The 18,493-nt window shown below is 60.5% G+C and overlaps 1 protein-coding gene across 1 annotated transcript; it reads right to left on the reverse strand.

Annotated features, from left to right (window-relative positions):
* Window positions 1–1,129: 1,129 nt before the first annotated feature.
* On the reverse strand, window positions 1,130–16,642 carry SLC7A10 (solute carrier family 7 member 10). The gene is made up of 11 exons (XM_045796175.2): window positions 16,443–16,642; window positions 6,764–6,968; window positions 4,681–4,832; window positions 4,333–4,458; window positions 4,110–4,263; window positions 3,248–3,371; window positions 3,064–3,167; window positions 2,627–2,723; window positions 2,288–2,437; window positions 1,524–1,701; window positions 1,130–1,322 (listed from the first exon to the last, which is right to left on the reverse strand). The coding sequence occupies exons 1-11, from the start codon at window positions 16,591–16,593 to the stop codon at window positions 1,192–1,194; spliced, it is 1,572 nt and encodes a 523-aa protein (XP_045652131.1). The 5' UTR covers window positions 16,594–16,642; the 3' UTR covers window positions 1,130–1,191.
* Window positions 16,643–18,493: the final 1,851 nt, after the last annotated feature.

Genomic DNA, 18,493 nt, shown 5'->3' on the forward strand with positions numbered 1-18,493 from the left:
TCTGCACCCCCAGCCCTGGTGGGCACGGCGGGCGGGGGGCTGTGGGGGCCAGAATGAGGAGGCAGGTGGAGTCAGGAGCCCCGCTGCACACACCCTGGGGTCTCCCTCTCCCTCCGCCATTCTGGGACTCCATCTCTGGGCAGCAGGAGGGCTAGGGCAGGGCTTTCTGGAGTCTTCCATGGCTTCTCGCTTCGTTCACCCTCTGGGGCGCCAGAGCTGTGCTGGGCCGAACAGGATCGTGGGTATGAGGGACCCCATCCACAGAGGGCCCTGTGTTGGTGCTCAGCCCTCCCCCCCGTCCTCCCAGCCAGCCCAGAGGAGGGGCAAGGAGGCTTCTGCCCCCATCCTCATGCCTGTGGTGTCAGCATGGGCCTGGCCAGGCAGGTGCCCTTTGCCCTGTGGCTGAGGGGTTAATCTCCTGGGCACGAAGGCAGGGCTGGGAAGGTGGGCACAGGGTAGAGGAAGCCCATGGTCTCATGCAGGCCCTGAGACCTCTGGGAGATGCTGCTGGATGCTTTCTCGGGGGACAGTGGTCGAGCACCAAATGACATTGGCCAAATCCATCCCATCCTGTCTCAGGCTTTCAGTTTCCCCTGTAAACTAGGGTGAGGCCACGGGCTCCCAAGTCCTGACACTCACTCCACAGAGATTTATAGGAAAAAAAAAAAAAAAGGCAGTTCCCGCAGAAACGCCTGGGCCCTCCTGGGCGGCTGAGCCTTGGGCTGGCATTGTGGGTCCTAGGGAGGTGTCTCCCGATCCCGGTGTCCCTTTGGGGCAGGGCTGGCTCTGGACCCCACAAGGGAGAGAAGGAGTTCCCGGCTCGAGTGGCAGAGCCCCCAAACGCCAAAGGCCTCCTCCAGTGCCTGCGGGGGCACCTTCCGCAGCCAGCACCACGCGAGCCCCGCCGAGTGATGCCCACCAGGGACTCACCTGAGACAAGCACACCACCCACCAGCCCTGTTTTATTCATAGACCTTTTCAGGAAAAGCCAGGGGGCAGTGCTGACGGGGAGCCCAGTCCACATCTGCAGGGCTCCCTCAGCCTCGGCCTCAAAGAGTCAGATCTCTCTTTTTTTTTTTTTTTTTCCAGGACAAAATGAAACAAAACAAAACAAACAAAAAAACCTTATTTTGCAAAAACACCTCCTCAATAAACAACATGTAAACAGAAACAGCTGCTTCCACGAATGTCTCACTGTGTCTTCAAGGCCTTGTCCGTGGCGGGCAGCAGGGAGGGCTGGCAGGGGCCATTTTCCTCCTCCTCGGGGGCACCCTGGGGGTAGACCACGAAACACAGCTCCTGGCCCCAGCGTGTCACGGACTCTGAGGACAGACGGACAAACAGATAGACCTTGGGTCTGACCCTGTGGGGCAGGGGCTCCCTTCGGGTGGATCCTGGACACTGGGCCACCTCTTGGAGAGACTTGTGGTGGTGGCAGGACCCTGTGGGACCCCGCTCCAGGGTGAGCCCCTAAGAGGGTGGCATTCCCAGGCCCACCGCCATGGGGAGGCTGCCCGGCTCACCTGTGAGTCTGTGCACACACTTTGGTTTGCTTCTCCAGAACACCCCCAGGAAGAAAACAGGCACCCCTGTGAGGACGATGGTCACGCCAACCCCACACACCACGGGCTCCGAGATGAAGCTGAAGACCAGCAGGAAGGCCCAGAAAACCAAGTATGCGACAGGGACCAGGAGGTTCACCTGGGGAGAGCCGGAGGGAGTGCCGATGGTACCCCACCCTGGGGGGTCCGAGCTGCTTCCCACCCACTCCTGGGAGTTGAGGCGTGAGGGCTCCCTCCTCTAGCCCAACATGCTAGAAGCCAGCTCATGGGACGGCTTGAGGATTTGTAAAGTTTCAGGGGCTCTGAGCTGCACACAGCAACGATGGCTCACTGGCTGTTTGCCTTTGGCTGGGGTCTCTCTTTCTCTCTCTTTTTTGGTGTTTTGCATTTTTTCAGGCACTGAGCCCTTCTCCGGCTCCAGGATTTATACGCACACCGAGTATTTGCATTTAGCCCCGGTTAGGCTCTTCTGTCCTTGTGCACACTCCTCCAGGAGTGACCAGGAGCAAAGCATCTGAGCCTCACTTTCCCGTTTGTAAACTGGGAGTATTCACAGCACCCACCTCGTGGGGCTGGATTCGTCAGTGCACATACAGCCCCGAGCAGCGCCCAGCACGCGGCCAAAGCTGGAATCCCGGTCGCTGTCATCACCTGCCTCCGGTGCCCACACGACAGAAGGGGTGGCTCAGACAGCGTGGGCCAGCCCGTGCGCCCCCGGGCCTCACCTTGATGGGCCTGTGAAGCGCCGGCCGCCTCCAGCGCAGCACGAGCAGGCCCAGGACGGTGACGCCGTAGCAAAGATAGTTGATGAAGGACACGTAGTTGATGAGCGTGTACGTGTCTCCCACAAGCATGATGACCGCTGTGGCCCCGCACTGGGAGAGGACCGGGCTGAGGGTGGTCTCCCACCTGCCTCCATCAGCCCAGGCCAGGAGGTCGGTAGCCCCAGCCCTCCCCGCTCCCTCTGTGGGCTGCCCGCCAGGGCCAGGACAAATCCCTGCCGTTCCCCACGTTGCTGGGTGGCCCCGGCTCCCCTCCCGGCCAGCCTTGGCCCCACAACTTACACAGACGAGGAGGGCAGGGATGGGGGTGCAGCGTCTGACATGGATCATGGCCAGCAGGCTGGGCAGGTGCCCCTCTCGGGCCCCAGAGAAGCACAGTCTGGGACAGAGATGGGTGGGGGCCATGAGCCTGGCCGCGGGCCTCCTACCCACCAGGTCCCAGACCTCAGCTCCAGACCCGACGTCCCTCTTGAGCTGTCACCTCTGACCCCTGCTCTGGGCCCCAGCAGCCCCCTGGGGCAGTTCTTCCCTGTCTCACCCTGCCTCCCTTTAGCTTTCTGGACCTTAGAGTTGGGGTCTGACTCCTGTTACTGGGGAGTTCACTATCTCAGCTTCAAGTGGGTCCCACCGGGCAGGATTCGGCTTCCTCCGGCCCCTGGCGCTGATCGCACGCACGGGCCTTGCCTCACCTTGACCAACCCCTTCCCCAATCCAGTCACCTGGAGGAGGTGAACAGGTAGCCGTTGATCCCTCCAAAAGTGGAAAGTGCCACGGAGACGGGCATGACCCAAGAAAAGTAGCCCAGCAGCTTCTCCCCGAAGGTCTGAGTGGGCACAGAAGAGAGGTGACGCGTGAGGCAGGGTGGGGTGGTCAGGAGCCAGGCACAGGTGGGACCCCACTCACCACGGCCACTGCGTTAGAGGCCAGCAGCTCCTGGGGGGACATGGCAGTGAAGTAGGCGATGTTGGTGAAGGTGTACACAGAGGTCACCAGCGGGATGGAGATGACGATGGCACGAGGTAGGTTCCTGGGGGCAGGGGTGGAGTGTGTCAGCGTCAGCCCCCCGGGGGGGTGGGGGAAGGTGCTGGGAGGTGGGGTCCAGGGGACCCAGCCAGGGAGTACTTTGAGTCTCCATCTCCCGGGTCCGGGTCCGTTGGGGGTCTTGGGACAGGGAAGGGGCAGCACTGCTGTCCCCCTGCCACCCCCCAGCCCCAGTCTGGGCGCAGGCTGGTGGGAGGAGGGGCGATGGGGAAAGGGCCACAACAGATCCCGAGGGATGTCGGTACACAAAGAGAAAAGTGCATATAGCTAAAATCAGCCTTGAAAATCCTCTAAAATCTTTGAAAAGTGCCTCCGAAGCCCAGTGCATAGACCTAGGGTCCCCCAGAACGCCCTATCGGCCCCAGCCCCAGCCGCCAACTGTTCGCTGTTGGGACCCTTGGCTGAGCATCAGACGGAGACATCGGCTTCATCCATAGGGCGTGTCATGCGCACACGGATCAATTTTGGCCAAATGCAAATAGCTGGATCCGTGGACAGCTGGACAACGCTACTCGGTGTTTCTGTGGCCCGGCGGGGTGCCACGATCCGCCCACAGCCACGCAGTGCTGGGCCAGGCAGGAGCGCTGGCGTCCCAGCAGCAGCACGCACGGTCAGGCAGATGACCAGACCGAGCCCCAGGAGGCAGCGGGGGTGTACAGGGAGGCGGCCTCTCCCTCCGCTGCACCCCTCCCCTTCCCAAGGCCTGGCTGGGCATCCCACTCACTTTCGAGGGTCGACCAGCTCCTCAGTGACGTAGTTGAGGAAGTTCCAGCCGCTGAAGGCAAAGGAGCCCTGCAGGAAGGCCAGGGCCAGGTGACCCACAGAGGGTGTCATCCAGAAGTCAAAGGCATTGCTGGGCCTCAGCTCCTCGAAGTGTCCTGGGGGTCCAGAGGTCAAGGGTCAGTGTTGCCGTCGCAGCCCTGTGCACGGCCCCACCCCGGCCCTACCTTGGAAGATCTGGACAAAGCCCACGCCAATGATGAGGGACAGGGCCAGCAGCTTCCCGCCGGTGAAGATGTCCTGGATGCGCGTGGCCCAGCGCACGCTGGAGCTGTTCACCCACGTCAGGAGCACTGGGGAGGAAAGGAGAATGGGCGGGGGGCCGCAGCCAAACCCACCCCAGGCTGCCGGAGGGCGACATCCCCCTCCCCCCTCCCCGCAGCCAGAGTGCAAGCAGCCCACCCCCTGAGACTGAGCTCACATGGGGCCGGCAGCTGGAGGGACCCCCCCCCCACCCACTCAGTCCTCCCGCACAGGGGCTTCTTGCAGGGTGCAGGCCTAAGGTGGGCGCTCACTCAGGCAGGCCATGGAGAGTGCGCGGGAGGCGGTGGCTGGGGGGATGCAGTTGGGGAACACGGGCTGCAGCACGTAGTTCGAGAAGGTCATGGAGATGACTGCCAGACTGGTTGGGTACATGATGAGGACCGCACTCCAGAGCAGGAGGAAGCTGGAACAAGGGAGAACCCAACTGGCACGGCACCCCGCGCCCTCCAGGCCAAGCCGGCCCAGGTGTGGGAACGGGGTTGCTCCCTGGGCTGCGGCACCCGGGGCGCCAGGAAGGCAGGGCTGGTGCTGTTGGGGTCTCTGTTCTAATAATGGACTTTTGCAACAGAGACAGCATTCGGCATGGTTAAACAGCTCCAGGCTGCTCCTGGGCAGGTGTCGAAAAGGACTGGGGACCCAGCCACCTTCCTAACAGCCATCTAGCTCTGCCACGGGCTGTTCCCGAGCGGGGGCCGGCTGTCCCCAGACCTTCGGTTCTGGCTCCAGCTGGAGCTCTCAGCAGAGCGTGGCTGCAGGTAGCTGGCTCTGAACTGTGACCCCTGAGGGACAGGACCTTTCGAGGAGCTCTGGCCGGGGTTAGGGAGGGATTTACGTCCGTTCTGCCTGAGTATCGTCACTGCGCGGTGCCCCCATGGGAGCAGGGGCTCTGCTCAAGGTTGTGAGGCCCAACCTCTTCCCAGGGACTCTGCCTGCACCCTGGGGAGGGCTTGTCTGTGGTGATGCTCCTAGACCTTGAAGATGGGGACAGCCGCATCCAGTGACACCAGTGACCTCGGGACCACCATGTTTGGTAGATTCCTCTTGGTCCTCTCCCTTACTCGGTGGCCTACCCCTTGCTCCCTTCTGCCAACCTTAGAAGTTAGGCGCCCTTGGGGTCGAGCCTTGGGTCCACCCCTCCCTCTCACTTTCTTCTCGAGTCTTCTCTTAACCACACAGCACAATTTTTCTGCTTTCTCTGGTCCCAGGCCCCTTTGAGGACCTTCTCCCCAGAGCAGAGCATCTGTGGACACACCCGCAGGAATGTGTCTGCCCTGGCGGGGCCCCACCCACTACTACTCCATTAAAGTCCTTACAACACATCCTTCAGAACCAAATTTTGGACACTTTAGCCTAGACTTTTCCTCTGAGCTCCAGACACCCTCCCACCTAGACCGGACTAGACCATCTCCTCAGATATGCCACAGACCCCACCAACATGGCAACCCTCCCCCCAAACCTCCCCACGGAGCCTACCTGACGGGAAGGGGGGTGTCACCTCTTTCGCTCCCACCTCTCCTTCATGCCACATTGGCTATCACATCCCCTGGATGATTCTGGGATCTTCCTACACCTTTATTCAGGCCCTCAGCATGGCTCCGCTGTATAATTGCAATAGCTCCGATCCCCCATCGTGCCCCCAGGCAGCCCTGGTGTCTCCAAGCCCTGGCACCCACCATGGATGTGACCTGCCCCTAGCCACACCAGAGAGATCGGGTTTGCCCTTCAAGCCTTGGTGCAAACGTGGTTTTTCCTGGAAGCCTTCCCTAGGTGGTGGCACCCCATTCTCTTGGCTGCTGGGCCATTGCCTCCACACGCACCCTCAAAGCAAGGGTCGTCTAGGTCTTCGTCAAGGGCAGAGGGGCTCGCTCCCTTCTGCACTGTGAACAATTTGAGGACAGGGATGGATCTTTTTATCTGGTCCTCAGCACACAGTAGGTGCTCAGCTAATGTTTATTGGTGAATAAAACAATGTGGGGGGGCTATTTAAAAGGGCTCTCTTGCAGCACCCTGGTAGGAATTTTATGCACTCCCCACACACATGTGGGTTTGCTAAAATCAAGGCTGCCCTTGCCTTGTTGCTAGCATCACCCGGGTGGGGAGCAGGCTTAAAGAACATTCAGAAGGAAGCACAGGGAGGTCAAGGGGCCAGCTGGAGTGTCCTGTCCACCCTGGCCTTGGAAGATTGCCCAACTCCCCCACCCCCTTTCCTCCATCCACCCCATGACCTCCCTGAGATGTGAGAAACAGAGGAAATTGAAGTCCAGGGCCCAAGTGACCCTCCATTCCGGATTGACGTCCCCTCCCCCACCGACCCCACTGGTGCCCCACACTCACCCAGCCAGGCCCCCGAAGATCTCGGTGACATAGGCATAGTCCCCGCCAGACTTGGGGATGGCGACTCCCAGCTCCGCGTAGCAGAGGGAGCCCAGGGCAGTGACGCCTCCACCCAGGACCCAGACGAAGAGGGCCAGACCCACAGAGCCTGAGTGCTCCAGGACCCCCTTGGGGGAAATGAAGATGCCCGAGCCGATGATGTTTCCTGGGGTCGGGAGAGATGGGGAGGCATCAGGTCTGGGGTCCCCTTAGCAGCCCAGCATTCTCCTCAGGCTCCCAGATGCTACAGTGGGGAAAGGAACCCGGGCTGTTCCCTGGAGGAGGAAGAGGACAGGGGAGGTGGGCCTGCAGGCCTGTGGGTGCCACTAGGGGCCTTGGACCCTGCAAAGCCCACTCGTGGCCCATTCTCTGGGCTCTCCCAGGCTCTGGCATGGGAAGTGACACCTTGTCCACCCAGTTCAGGAGATGAGTCCTGCTCTGAGTTCCTCGTCCCCCGCTCGCTCCCACCAGGCCGGCGAGCACGAGGGAGGGGACTCAGCCGCTCAGGAACCTACTTCCCGGGCTCCTCCCTGACCCAGGACCCAGACTGCAGACACAGATTCTGAAGGGACCTTGTTTCCTGGCCCCATTGAAATATTTCAGGTCCTGGGCGAGGGCCGATGGGGTGAGGGAGAGGAACTGGTGCATTTTTGGGGCTGGGGGTAGGGCAGCAGGCATCATGAAGGAATGGGGTGGGCAATGGCAGGCTGGCAGAGACTCGGCCAGCCCGGGGTCTGGATAAGACCACCTCTCTCCTTGAGACAGCCCGCTGGAGGCAAAGACGAGTCACTGCTCTAATCCCAGGACCAGAGTGGGAAACCCCAGCTGGGGCTCAGGTCACCTCTCAAGACCTGCCAGTACAAGAGGTTTCATGAGGCTTCAGCTAGATACCACATAGGAAGCCTTCTGCTCATCCATAGCTGTAGCCAGATGTTCTTGGCATCTTTGCGTGATTCTACTGTCTGCAACCGCACCTGCTCTTGCTCACCTCCACCCCCCAGCACATAGTAGGGGCTCAATACACATCTGTCGAGTAAACTGAATGGGTTAATGAATGGCCCGATGCCCCAAGCGGCACCGATGTCCTGACATGAAAGACCGATTTCCTCGTCTGTGAAGTGGGGGCAGCCGTATCTACCCTGCTCTCCTGGAGAGGCACTGTGAGGAAGAGGAGGCGGGTGGCCAGCCTCTGAGACTCAGATGTAAGGGAATCCGCCATGGTCACCAAAGACCTGCCCTGTCCTCGGGCTGACTCGGAGTCTTGCGGAGTGTGGCGTGTGTTTGGGGGTGCTCGGTTGACTCACAGCATCTGGGGATACTCAATCCGAATGCTCAGAGGGCCAAGCGGTGGTCTATAGAGTAGGTTCTCAGGATAAGCAAGACTCTGAGGGCCCACTGAGCTGTGAGCTCCCTGGCAGTTAGGGCGAAAAGGGCAACGTTCTGGGTGACCTGGGTCTCACCATCTGTGCACACAAATTAGGTCGCCATCATTGGTGGTTTGCACAAGGACCTGCCCAAGACGAAATCATCCCCAAATGCCCAGGCCTCATGAATAAAAAAGTAACACCGCTAGGAGCTGGCTCTCAGTGCCTCCGCAGGATGGCCCCACCTGGGAGGTCCTGCAGGAGAGAGCACACCCATCAGGGCAAGGCCTGCCTGCTCCACCTGCCAGGCCGACAGGCAGGTCTGGCCAAGGACACAGCTGTGGCCACCAATCTGCATGCATTCCTTGTCCACGGTGCTACCCCCCACCCCGCCCCCGGCCGACACAGATTTCCAGTCTGGACGGCCACGGTGCCCCACTTGGTTTTCCAGTCACATCCCAGGAGCCCTAAATACATCCAGATAAGGACGAAAGAATGCCTGTCCCCCAGCCCCCAGAGGTAAGCTGAGCCCTCAGCCTGCTTCCAGGGGGCGAGGGGCCACCTCCCTTATCTATCCTGGGGGCCTGGGGCCTGGCTCGGCTTTCTAAAGGGTCTTTGAGTTCGCTCTATCCGGCAGCAGAGCCTCTGTTCTCAGGGCTTGGTGGAGTGGGATTTGCCAAAAGCCAGTGAGGTTGGAAGCCAGCGGGGGCTGGGTGGCCTTGGAAGGAGCTGGGTGCATTCAGGCTGGGGGCATCCAGGGACCCGAGCAACCCAGCCCATGGGGACCCCAGCACTCTATACAGTTCAGCATGGCCTCGGGGGCATAGCCCTTGGGGAAGCCATGCCCAGCAGCTTGTCCTCCCAGGTTGGGGTCTGAAAGGGACGTGCCACTAGCCTGTGCCCAGGAACTGGAGACTCTGATGCTGGCACTGGGGGATGGGCCAGGGGATCACGATTGTGTGGACACATGGCCTCGGCCTACAGTGCAGTGCTTCTCCCCACGTGGCTGAAAGGAATACATGTGCCAGCTGGTGTCTCTGGGGTCCTCACGGGCCTCTCCTTCTGCATCTGGACAACCTCTAACATCTGCCCCAGGTTTGTGCCGGAAGGTGGCAGAAAACCCCATTGAGGTCCACTGGCTGCGCTGGGGACCATGTGGGCTGGGTGGGGCTCTGCAAGGAGCCCCAGGGGCCGTGGGCTTGGGTGAGCGGCAGAGGGCAGGAGGGGGACCCGGGGAACAGGGGTGAGGGCCTCCAGCGTCTGAATGATTACAGGGGATCTGGAGCAGGGACCACGGAGCTGTAAGGGGTATGGCAGGGGGGACTGCCCACTCTCCTGGTGGTGGTGGGCTCAGGCATGCCTTCCCAGCCCTCAAGCGCAGGTCCAGGGGAACCAGCCTGCTGGATTCAGGACACAGCCGTGCACAAGCCCGGCCCTTGGGGGAAGCTGCTCTGGACGAGGAGGAGGAGGGGCAGAACTAGGGAAGATGGGCTGGGCTGGGAGATACCACTGAGCGCCGCGTCGGGCGTCTGACGACAGCGGGCTGGAGGAATGCAGGTTCCGAGGCCTTCGCAGTCCCATGCACCCAGGGGCACGGCTGCTCTGTGGTCCTTGCAGGCAGAGCTCGGGCACAGGTGGGTGAGGATGTGAATCCCCCACCAGGAGGCCCCCCCTTCCGTCTCGGCCTGCCCCTCTTCCCTCGGCCCACACTGGGTGGTTCTTTATCACATTAAGATGTTTGGCCTGATGGGGCTTACTCGGCTCCGCAGAGGGACGAAGAAAGGGCCATTGTTCTTCTGGCTGTTGCGGTGTGCACTGACCTATTTCTGGGAAGCATTGGCTGACCATGGAGGTCGCAAGGGTGGATGGTGGAGGTCATGTTGGTGGAAGGAGCTAGCTGCCCTTGGTGAGTACAGGGGGAATGTGCAGTCTGATTGGGGGGGGTTTGGGGTGCAGGGAGGGCCTGTCAGGCCCGGCTGCTGGCACCACCCCTCATCACTAGAAAAGCTCTCAGGAGTCAGCTGTGTGACCTCAGGCCAGTGCTGCCCTTCTGGGCCTCAGTTTCCCCTTTTGCGAGGTAGGGCCGCTGAGCTAGGGGGCAGCAGAGGGCTGGTTCAACTCTGACTTTGGCAGAGGCCCTGCTGGGCAGGACAGACACATTCCGCACATCGCCCAAGGCCTAAGGAAACACAGTCTGCTCACTGGCCCCCACGGTGGCAGGTCTCTTCTCAGCTCACTAGATTCCCAGAAGCTGCATCACCTCCAGGAAGCCCTCCCTGACCTCCCACCTTGGCCCACTCCCTTGGTAGCTAGAGGATGGCCGGGAGGGATCCTTTTTTTGCCACCCTGCATGGGTCCTGCATTCGCAGAAGGCAGGGTCTGTGTCCTGGCCTGCTGTGATGAGGAGCCTGAGTCCCCCGAAGGACAGAGAACCCACAGGGCCTAAGTCATCTACATACTCCCGGCCTATCTGTGCCTCTTTTAGCCAGCAGGCCCACAATGGGGATTCTTCCTGTCGCACTGGCCTGCTGGCCTAAGAGAGAACAGCTCTGAGGCTGTCCGGTCTGATCAGGGGCTGGACATCGGCCAGGCCTCCTTCCTCTGCTCTGGGCAACGAGTCCCAGCACCTCCCTGTTAGGATATGACCCATGGGGCCTCTGGGAAAGAGCTCCAAATTCCCATCGGTAGGTCCCTGAGGCCAGCGGGGCTGGTTGAGAATCCCCGGATCTGGGTTCATATTCCGGAGGCCTCAGGGTGGGGTTAGGGGCAGGGTGCTGTGGACAAGATACTTTGCCTCTCGGAGACTTCTTATCTGTGAAGAGGGGAGATGAGGCAGTGACGCGGGTGTCCTCCCACCCTGCCTCGTACATCCGAGGCCCCAGGACGTACTCATGGATCTCGCTGTTGTCACCTACCTTGGAGATACCCCAGGCCACCCAATCTGGCCTTTGGAGACCTGACCCCCATGAGACCTCAACATGCTGGAGTCAGTGGCCAGAGCTCTGCTTTGGGGGCCCTGCTGTCCCCCGGGGTGAAGCCCGTGCCTCCAAATACACGAGAGTCCTTCAGGACCATGTGTCGGGCACCCCTCTGAAGAGACACAAGTGCCCATTGAGGTTGTTGGCAGAACTCCAGGGAGGTGAGTGGGGATGCCTCCAGGACACGTCTGGAATTGCCACTTGGCCCGCGGGCACCTCCGGCCTAACCCACTTTCCTTTCAAGAGAGGGATGAGCAGAAGCGTGGAGCTCCCTCTGCCTGGCTCAGGCCGGCCCGCCTAGCAAACTCCGCCGGTGCCCAGTCTCCAGGCTGAGTCAAGGTCATGGATGAGCTCCACTCCGCTAGATCCAATCGTCCCCCTCAGACTGCATCTTCCCTGCCTCGTGAGTGGCATTTGGCAGGTTAAGCCCTTCCTCCACGCTCAGCCTCCTGGCCCTCCTCCCACCTTGCTGGCTGCTCCTTCTGGACGCCTCTGCTGGTCCATCTCTTGCCTGACTTCCAGATGTTGAGTGCCTGTGGTGCCCTCCTGGGTCCTCTGCTCCTTTCCTCCCACACTCCCTCCCTTGAAGACCTTGCATCCAGTCCCCCAGCTTCTGTTGGCAACTCCCAAATCTACATGCCTAGCATGGGCCTCTTCCCTAAACTAAACCTGGATTACCAACCAATTACTCAACAAACAGGCATCTCAAAGTTCACCTGTTCAAAATGAGATCCCTGGCTTTCATCCCCTTGCCCCCCAGACCTACCTCAGTCTTTCTGGATCAATAAACAGCAAACCGGGCTCCAAGAGGCTCAGGCCCAAACCTGGGGTCATCTCTGACTCTTCTCTTTCTCCCACACCTCACACCCAGTTCATCACAAGTCCTTTGGTTCCATCTTCCACACAGCCAGAACTAAACCTCCCCTCAGCACCTCACCGCCACCACTGTGCTCTGAGCCATCATCGTCCCTTACGCAAGTGATCAGGGACCCTCCTGACCAGGCTTTCTGCCTCTACCCCTGCTGCCCACAGCTTCTTCTCCACAGTGAGCCCCATCCCATCCCATCCCATCCCATGCCATCCCATATGCTATCCCATATCCTATCCCATGCCATTCCATATCCTACCCCATCTATCCCATTCCATCCGTCTCGTCCCATCCCATCCACCCTATTCTATCCCATCCTATACTCTGTCTTATCCTATCCATTCCAACCCACCCCATATCCCATCCCATCCCATCCATCCTATTCCATCTAATCCATCCCATCCCATCTCACCCATCCCATCCCACACCATGCCATCCCATCCTATCCCATGCCATCCCATATCCTATCCTATCCATCCCATCCCATCATGTCCCATCTCATCCCATCCCATCCAATATCCTATCCTATCCATCCCATCCCACCCCATGCCATCCCATCTCATCCTCTCCCATCCCATCCTTTCTCATCCAATTCTGTTCCTACCCATCCCATCCTATATCCCATTCCATCCTATTCCATCCCATATCCTATTCCATCCCCTCCCACCCATCCTCTCCCATCCCGTTCCATCCATCTCACCTCGCCTCATGCCCTCCTGTCCCATCCCAACCCTCTGCTGCTCAAAGCCCTCTTCCATTTTGCAGAGAGAAAAAGGCAAAGTTCTCACTGCAGCCGGCAAGGCCCACACAATCTTGGCCCCATCCCACTTCTGACTCATCCTACCATCCTCCCCACCCCCCCATCTTAATTTTTTCACCTTAGCACTTATCATTATCCACTGGCTAAACATTTAGCTGTTTATCATTTGCTCTTGACTCCCATGCTGGAATTCCATGCCGGAATGTCAGCTCCATGAGGACAGGGCTTTTGTCTGTCCTCTTCCCTGTTGTGTCCCCAGCACCTAGAACAGTGCCTGGCACGGTTCTGTACCTAATTGTTGAATTGATGAATGAGTGTGTCCAGTGCAGGCAGGCCCCCACCCTTGTAGCCAGAGTCGCCTCGGCACCCATCACCAAGGGCCTTGGCCTCTGGGTTGACTGCAGCCTCCGTCTGTCTCCTCAACTGCAGATCAGGGCTATGAGACACAGAAAAGGTATTTTGGGTTTTATGTCTCCTTAGGGTCTCGAGCTTGTGGACAGAGCCATCCTCTGAGCAGCCCAGCCCCCGCTGGCTCTGGAGACCACAGAGAGGGGCCTGCCCACCCTCGATGAGCAGGGACTGGCTCCTAAGGAGATGGGGTTCATGAAGCAGACCTCTGAGTCCCTGAACATGCTTGAGCCTGACTCACACACACCAGTGTAGGTGGGATACCCGAGTCGAAGGGAGAGAATGGAGGACAGGACAGCCTGGTCAGCAGATCCAGGCTGATTCCCACTCTCCTGGACCTGGGCATGCCCATTCCTTGGGTTCGGATTGGGAGAGGGAGCTGGCGGGGGCCTTGAGTCAGGAGGAGAGATTCTGTACATGCAGCCCTGGGTGGGGGTGTGGAGTCAGGGGAGAGTCCTTTGTCCCTTTGTTTGTTCATCCATCCATGGTTGAGTGGGGAGCTTGGTCAGTCCCAACTCTCCCCCATCGAGGGCTCTGAATCTGGCTCCAAGTTTGCCCAGCACCAGAACAGAACAGAATGCAGGGCACTGAATTGGAAGACTGGGTCCAAATCTGTTTCCAAATCCTAAGTCTACTGCTTCCAGAAGTGTCATTTAACTTCCAACCTCAGTTTCTTATGTCTGTAGAATGGGTATAAACACTCTCATCTTGCTAGGTGGGCATGAGAATCAAATGAGATAAAGGGAGAACATGATTTCATAATGTAATAAGAGGTGCTTTTCCGAAGAGATATTAGATGCAGCAAGTGTCTTACAGAGCTCCTGCCCAGCCGGCTCCCTTCCCCCCAGGCCGGACTAGTCCCCTCCAGGTGTGCTGGCTGGGGCTTGCAGGTGCTATCCTAAACACACGGCAGGTGGAGTCTTCCTCTAGCCCAAAGCCCTTCCATATCGTTCCATTCTGGAAAGCCCCACTCCTTGGCCTAGGCCAGGGCAGAGGGTACAAGGAAAGAGAATGATAGGATCTTCTGGGAGGGGCTATTTGAAGTTTTGGAGATAGCAAGTGCTGGAGCTGGTAACAAACAAGAAAGATGGTGGCGTCGAATATAAAGTCCTCAAGGCTTTTAAAGCTAAAACATGACACTTTGGAGACTTTTTTTTTTTTTTTTTTACTTTGGCCAGATTCCCTAGGGCAGGAAGGTGGGACAAGATGTGGGAGATGAACTCTGCAGGACAGAGTGAGGGGAGGGGGCGAGGCCTCCAGGGCATCAGGTGGGAAGGGCAGTGCAGACCCTGACCCAGCCCACAGAGGCCCCCTCCCTCATCTCCTGTCCCCTCTGGTCCCCATCCATTCTCCCCTTGTCCGTCTTCTGCCTGCTGAAATCCTTCAAAGTTCCCTAAGCAGGGTCGTTGGGCCACCACTGAGAGTCCCGTGCTGGGGTCAGATCTTCTGGGTTCCCTTCCTGAGTCTGCCCCCCTTGGCCAAGCCACCTCTTACCCCTGATCAGCCTTCAAGAGCTGGAGGCCAAGGGAGCAGTGGACCAGGAATGGGCTGAAGAGTAGGGGTGCGGCAAGGGCAGAGCTGGGATGCATGGGACTGTTCTTATAGAGTCCATCCTGCAGACCGCACGTGAGGGTGGAGCTAGCCTCCTCCATTCCCACCGCCACCACCGGGCTCTCTTTTGAGGAGAGAGGAGCCAGCAGCCTCCACCTGACCTGAAGTAAATGGGATGTGGGAGGAGGCAGAGTAGGAATACAGCTCAAGCACAGCCCCTTAGCCGTGGCAGCCCAGGAAGAGCGGTGTCTCTCCCTGCACCTTGCTGGCCCTGTCGCTGGCTCCAGACACAGCCAGCCTCTTGACTCCATGGTCCGTGCACCACGTGTGGGCTTCCCCTTCCTGGGAGCATGGATCCTGGAGAAGGTGTGGGCCAGGGCAAGACTGTAACAAGCATCCTGGCCAAATCCTTGGAACCAGCCCTTCCTCCCTGCAGACAGTGGAGCAGGGATGTCCTAGGCCAAGAAGGTCGCAGGAGCTGCTCCTGGAAGACTTCACTCCAGGGGCAAGTGGGTGAGACGGGGGAGTTACCTGCACAGGGTTAGTGTTCTGGGGCAATTCTCAGTGTGCGTGTGGGGATGGCCAAGAGCCAGAAGCCGGCCCCAGCTCAGGAGCTCCCAGTGCGGGGACAGGAGGAGAAGCTGAAGACTCCAGTCTGCTCTCCTGAGCCTCCAGCTTTCTCCATCTCCAGGGGTCTGCGGATGGGTGGGCAGTGGGTGCACAAGGAGATCCCACTGGCTGGGGAGGGGAAGACCTGGCAGGCAGTAGAATAAAGCAGTCCAGACCCCTGGCATTCGTCTGCCCAGTCTGTGTCCCCTGGGACACAGGGGATGGAACGGACCACTCCCAAGAGGGTCTCTGAGGCAGTTGGTGTGGACGCAGGTCTGGGTTACCTAGTTCCTGAGGAGTCAGCACTCATGACTTGGGCCTTGTCCCCTGAGCCCTCTGCCTACCCAGAAGTCCCCATATGGGAACAAGACACATGGCCCCATTCTCAGGTGAGGAAGATGGGGCAGAGGATGTGAGCGCCTGTTGGGATCCCAGCCCAGGAAGCAGGTGGCTTTTCTGCAAGCTTGGCATGTGCGCACCCCATGGCTGGCTTTCCCAGTCACTGATGGCTCCACCCTCTCCCCAGGCGCCTGCCGCCAAACTCTGCAATAATTACATACTCTGAACCTATTTCCCCTCTGGGCTGGCTCTACCTGTCCAGTGTACCCACAGGGTCTCCTGCTTTGGAAGTAGATCACCCACGCTGCCTGGCACCTGGACCCTAAACACAGTAGAGACTGGAGCCACAGTCCAGAACTTGGAGCCTTAACCTGGGTCCTCCTATCCAGTCCCCATACTTAACAGGGCTCCTGCACCCAAGGCAGGATTATAGTCACCTCCCTTTCATAGATGAGAAAACTGAGCGCAATTTGCCTCGCTGAGACCCGCACCAAAGTAAAGGCAGCAGGGGGATCCCAGCGGTGGATGGGACCTGCACCTGTCAGGTGCAGAACTTCCGGCTGCTTGGGGAGGTGGGAACAAGAAGCCCTACTGCCGCTCTGTGAGGGGAGACACCCGCAGGTGCTCTGGGCATCCCTCACGTGTCCCACAGTCACAGATGGTAGGAGCGCCCGGAGCGGGGTGCCCCTTGTTTCGGGCAGCAGTGCACCCCAAGCCTTTGTCCCTGCCACCCCAGACACCCGCGCTCCGCGGCCCCTCTCACCGATGATGATGGTGCAGGCGCTCACCAGCCCGATCTCCTTCTTGAGCGCCACCCGCTCCGAGGCGCCGGGGCCGGGGCCCGGGCCGGGGGAGGGCGAGGGTGCAGGGCCGGGGTTCCTGCGCCCGCTCGGCTGCTGCGTGTGGCCGGCCATGTCGCTGTCCCGCCGCGTCCCCGCTCCCGGCGCTGCCCACTCTGTCCGAGCGGCCGCCGGTCCGTCCGTCTGTCGGAGCGCTAGCCGCCTTCGCAGCCCGGACAGCGCCCACAGGCGGGCGCATGCGCTGGCGCGGGGCCCGGGCCCTGGGCCCCTGGCTGCGGGGCCAGGGAGGGGCGGAAGGAGGACCTGCTGGCAGCCCCCCTCCCCCGCCTTCCTTAAAGGGAACTGCCCCCCACCCCCCACCCCCCCGCCTGGGAAGGAAGGAGAGGACTTGAGGCAGACCTAGGAAGAACTTTCTAGCTGAACTAAGGATGAGGCCCTCCCACTGCCTGAGTTACATCTAGTCGTGGGGTGGGGGTGGGGGAGCAGAGCTCAAAGGCAAGACTGTCCCTGCCCTCAAGGAGATTGAGGGAGCTGGCAAGAATAATAGCTGTCTGTGTACCGAGACCCTCTGCGCGCCAGCTTCCATACTCCTTAAATCCTGGCACGGACCCCGAGTGCGCGCCTGCGGACAGAAGGGTGGAGGTTGGGTCCATTCTACACGTGCAAGTTGAGCCCAGAGGTACGTAAGGAGGATCACAGAGCAAGTGGCAGGGCCCAGACGCAAACACTTTCTGACGCCTCCTTGGCTTCCAGACGGTGATGGCGGGGTGTGAGAATTCGCTCTAGGAGGGGTGCGTACAGGAACCCCTCGGAGGGGTCAGGAGACCCTAAGCACCCACCATCAGAAGTCCGGCCTCTAACCCTCATCCAGAGCCCTTAAGGGAGGCCTGGAAGAAAGTTTGCCCAGCCCTTCCCCCACCTACCCCCCCCCCCCGCCCCGCCCCGCCAGGCTGCGCTCTGAGCTGCGTCTGGCAGGTTCCATCTGCAGATGCCTGTTCACAGGTGAGAGTGGGGGCTCGGTGGACTAGAACTCGGGTCTTTGGCGAAGGCCCCGCGCAGTCCAGCCCGGCTCAAGGAGACAGGGCCACCTCAACTGGCCAGGAGACACGGAGAAGGGGGCTGTGGCTCCTGAGTTCGCGGAGGATGTCGGGCGTGCAGGGTCCCAAGGAAGCCGCCTCCTCCCGGACGCCGTCCGGACTGTGCAGCCCCGGCCGGCGGAGCAGACGCAAGGGGGGCGGCGTCGGGGGCCACCGGGGCGGCGGGCGGGGCGAGCCTGGCACGGTGCGGCCGGCGGCGGAACAGCCTTTGTCCTTTCCTGGCGGCCGCCGCGCCGCGCCGTCCCCTGCATGTGGATGAGGCCGCGCCGGGGGCCCCGTCCTTCCCCCCGCCCGCGGCCTAGGGCCTGGCGGGGGCCCCGCCCGGGTCCGACGGCCTCCGGGCAGCCCCGGGATGGGGCGGGGGCTGAGGTCTGGCCCTGGGCTGCGGGCGGAGCCTCCAGGTGCGAGCCCGGCGGTGCAGGGAGTTTGGCGGCGGGGGAGGGACCTTCGAAGTTGGACGCGGGGATCTGGGGGTAGGGAGCAGGACGACCCCGGGTGGAGGGCTGGGGGACGCGGCGGGGGAGGCCACCGGCGAAGCTTCAGCCTTCCCGCTCCCGTCGGAGTCCGGCATTCTTGGCGCCCTCTGCCTCCCGCCCCAGAGACGCGTTCAGCAGCGGGCTTTCTTAAAGGAGCCTTGCGCAGGGGGCGGGGTGGGAGCGGCGGCACGGCTCCAGAGACTCCTGATGTCTCTGGGTGGGGTGGGGGGCTGTTGATTTGATTTTCCCCACCCAGTTGCCTTTGCAACGCTAGGGTCTGCTGGGAGAGGGTCCAGCCAGGGCTAGTGTGTTCAGGGGTTGACGCGAGCCTCACACACCCGCCAGGAGCCTGGGGGTTTTGAGCATGGGTCCTGAAAAGTGGAATGTGTGTTTGAAGAGACGGAGTGACTCTGGGGCACTGGGAGGATGGAATTTGCATGT

Source organism: Ursus americanus, chromosome 21, assembly GCF_024610735.1.
Source record: "Ursus americanus isolate L20-20 chromosome 21, mUrsAme1.1.p, whole genome shotgun sequence".
Classification (NCBI taxonomy): Eukaryota; Metazoa; Chordata; class Mammalia; order Carnivora; family Ursidae; genus Ursus; species Ursus americanus.

Excerpts from the sequence above, each read along its gene's own strand:
- SLC7A10 (XM_045796175.2), bottom strand. The coding sequence starts at position 16,593 with ATGGCCGGCCACACGCAGCAGCCGAGCGGGCGCAGGAACCCCGGCCCT. Across the intron at positions 3,372-4,109 it reads GAGCTGGTCGACCCTCGAAA|GAACCTACCTCGTGCCATCG; the intron begins GTGAGTGGGATG and ends CCCTGCCCCCAG. Across the intron at positions 2,438-2,626 it reads TCCCTGCCCTCCTCGTCTGT|TGCGGGGCCACAGCGGTCAT; the intron begins GTAAGTTGTGGG and ends GTCCTCTCCCAG.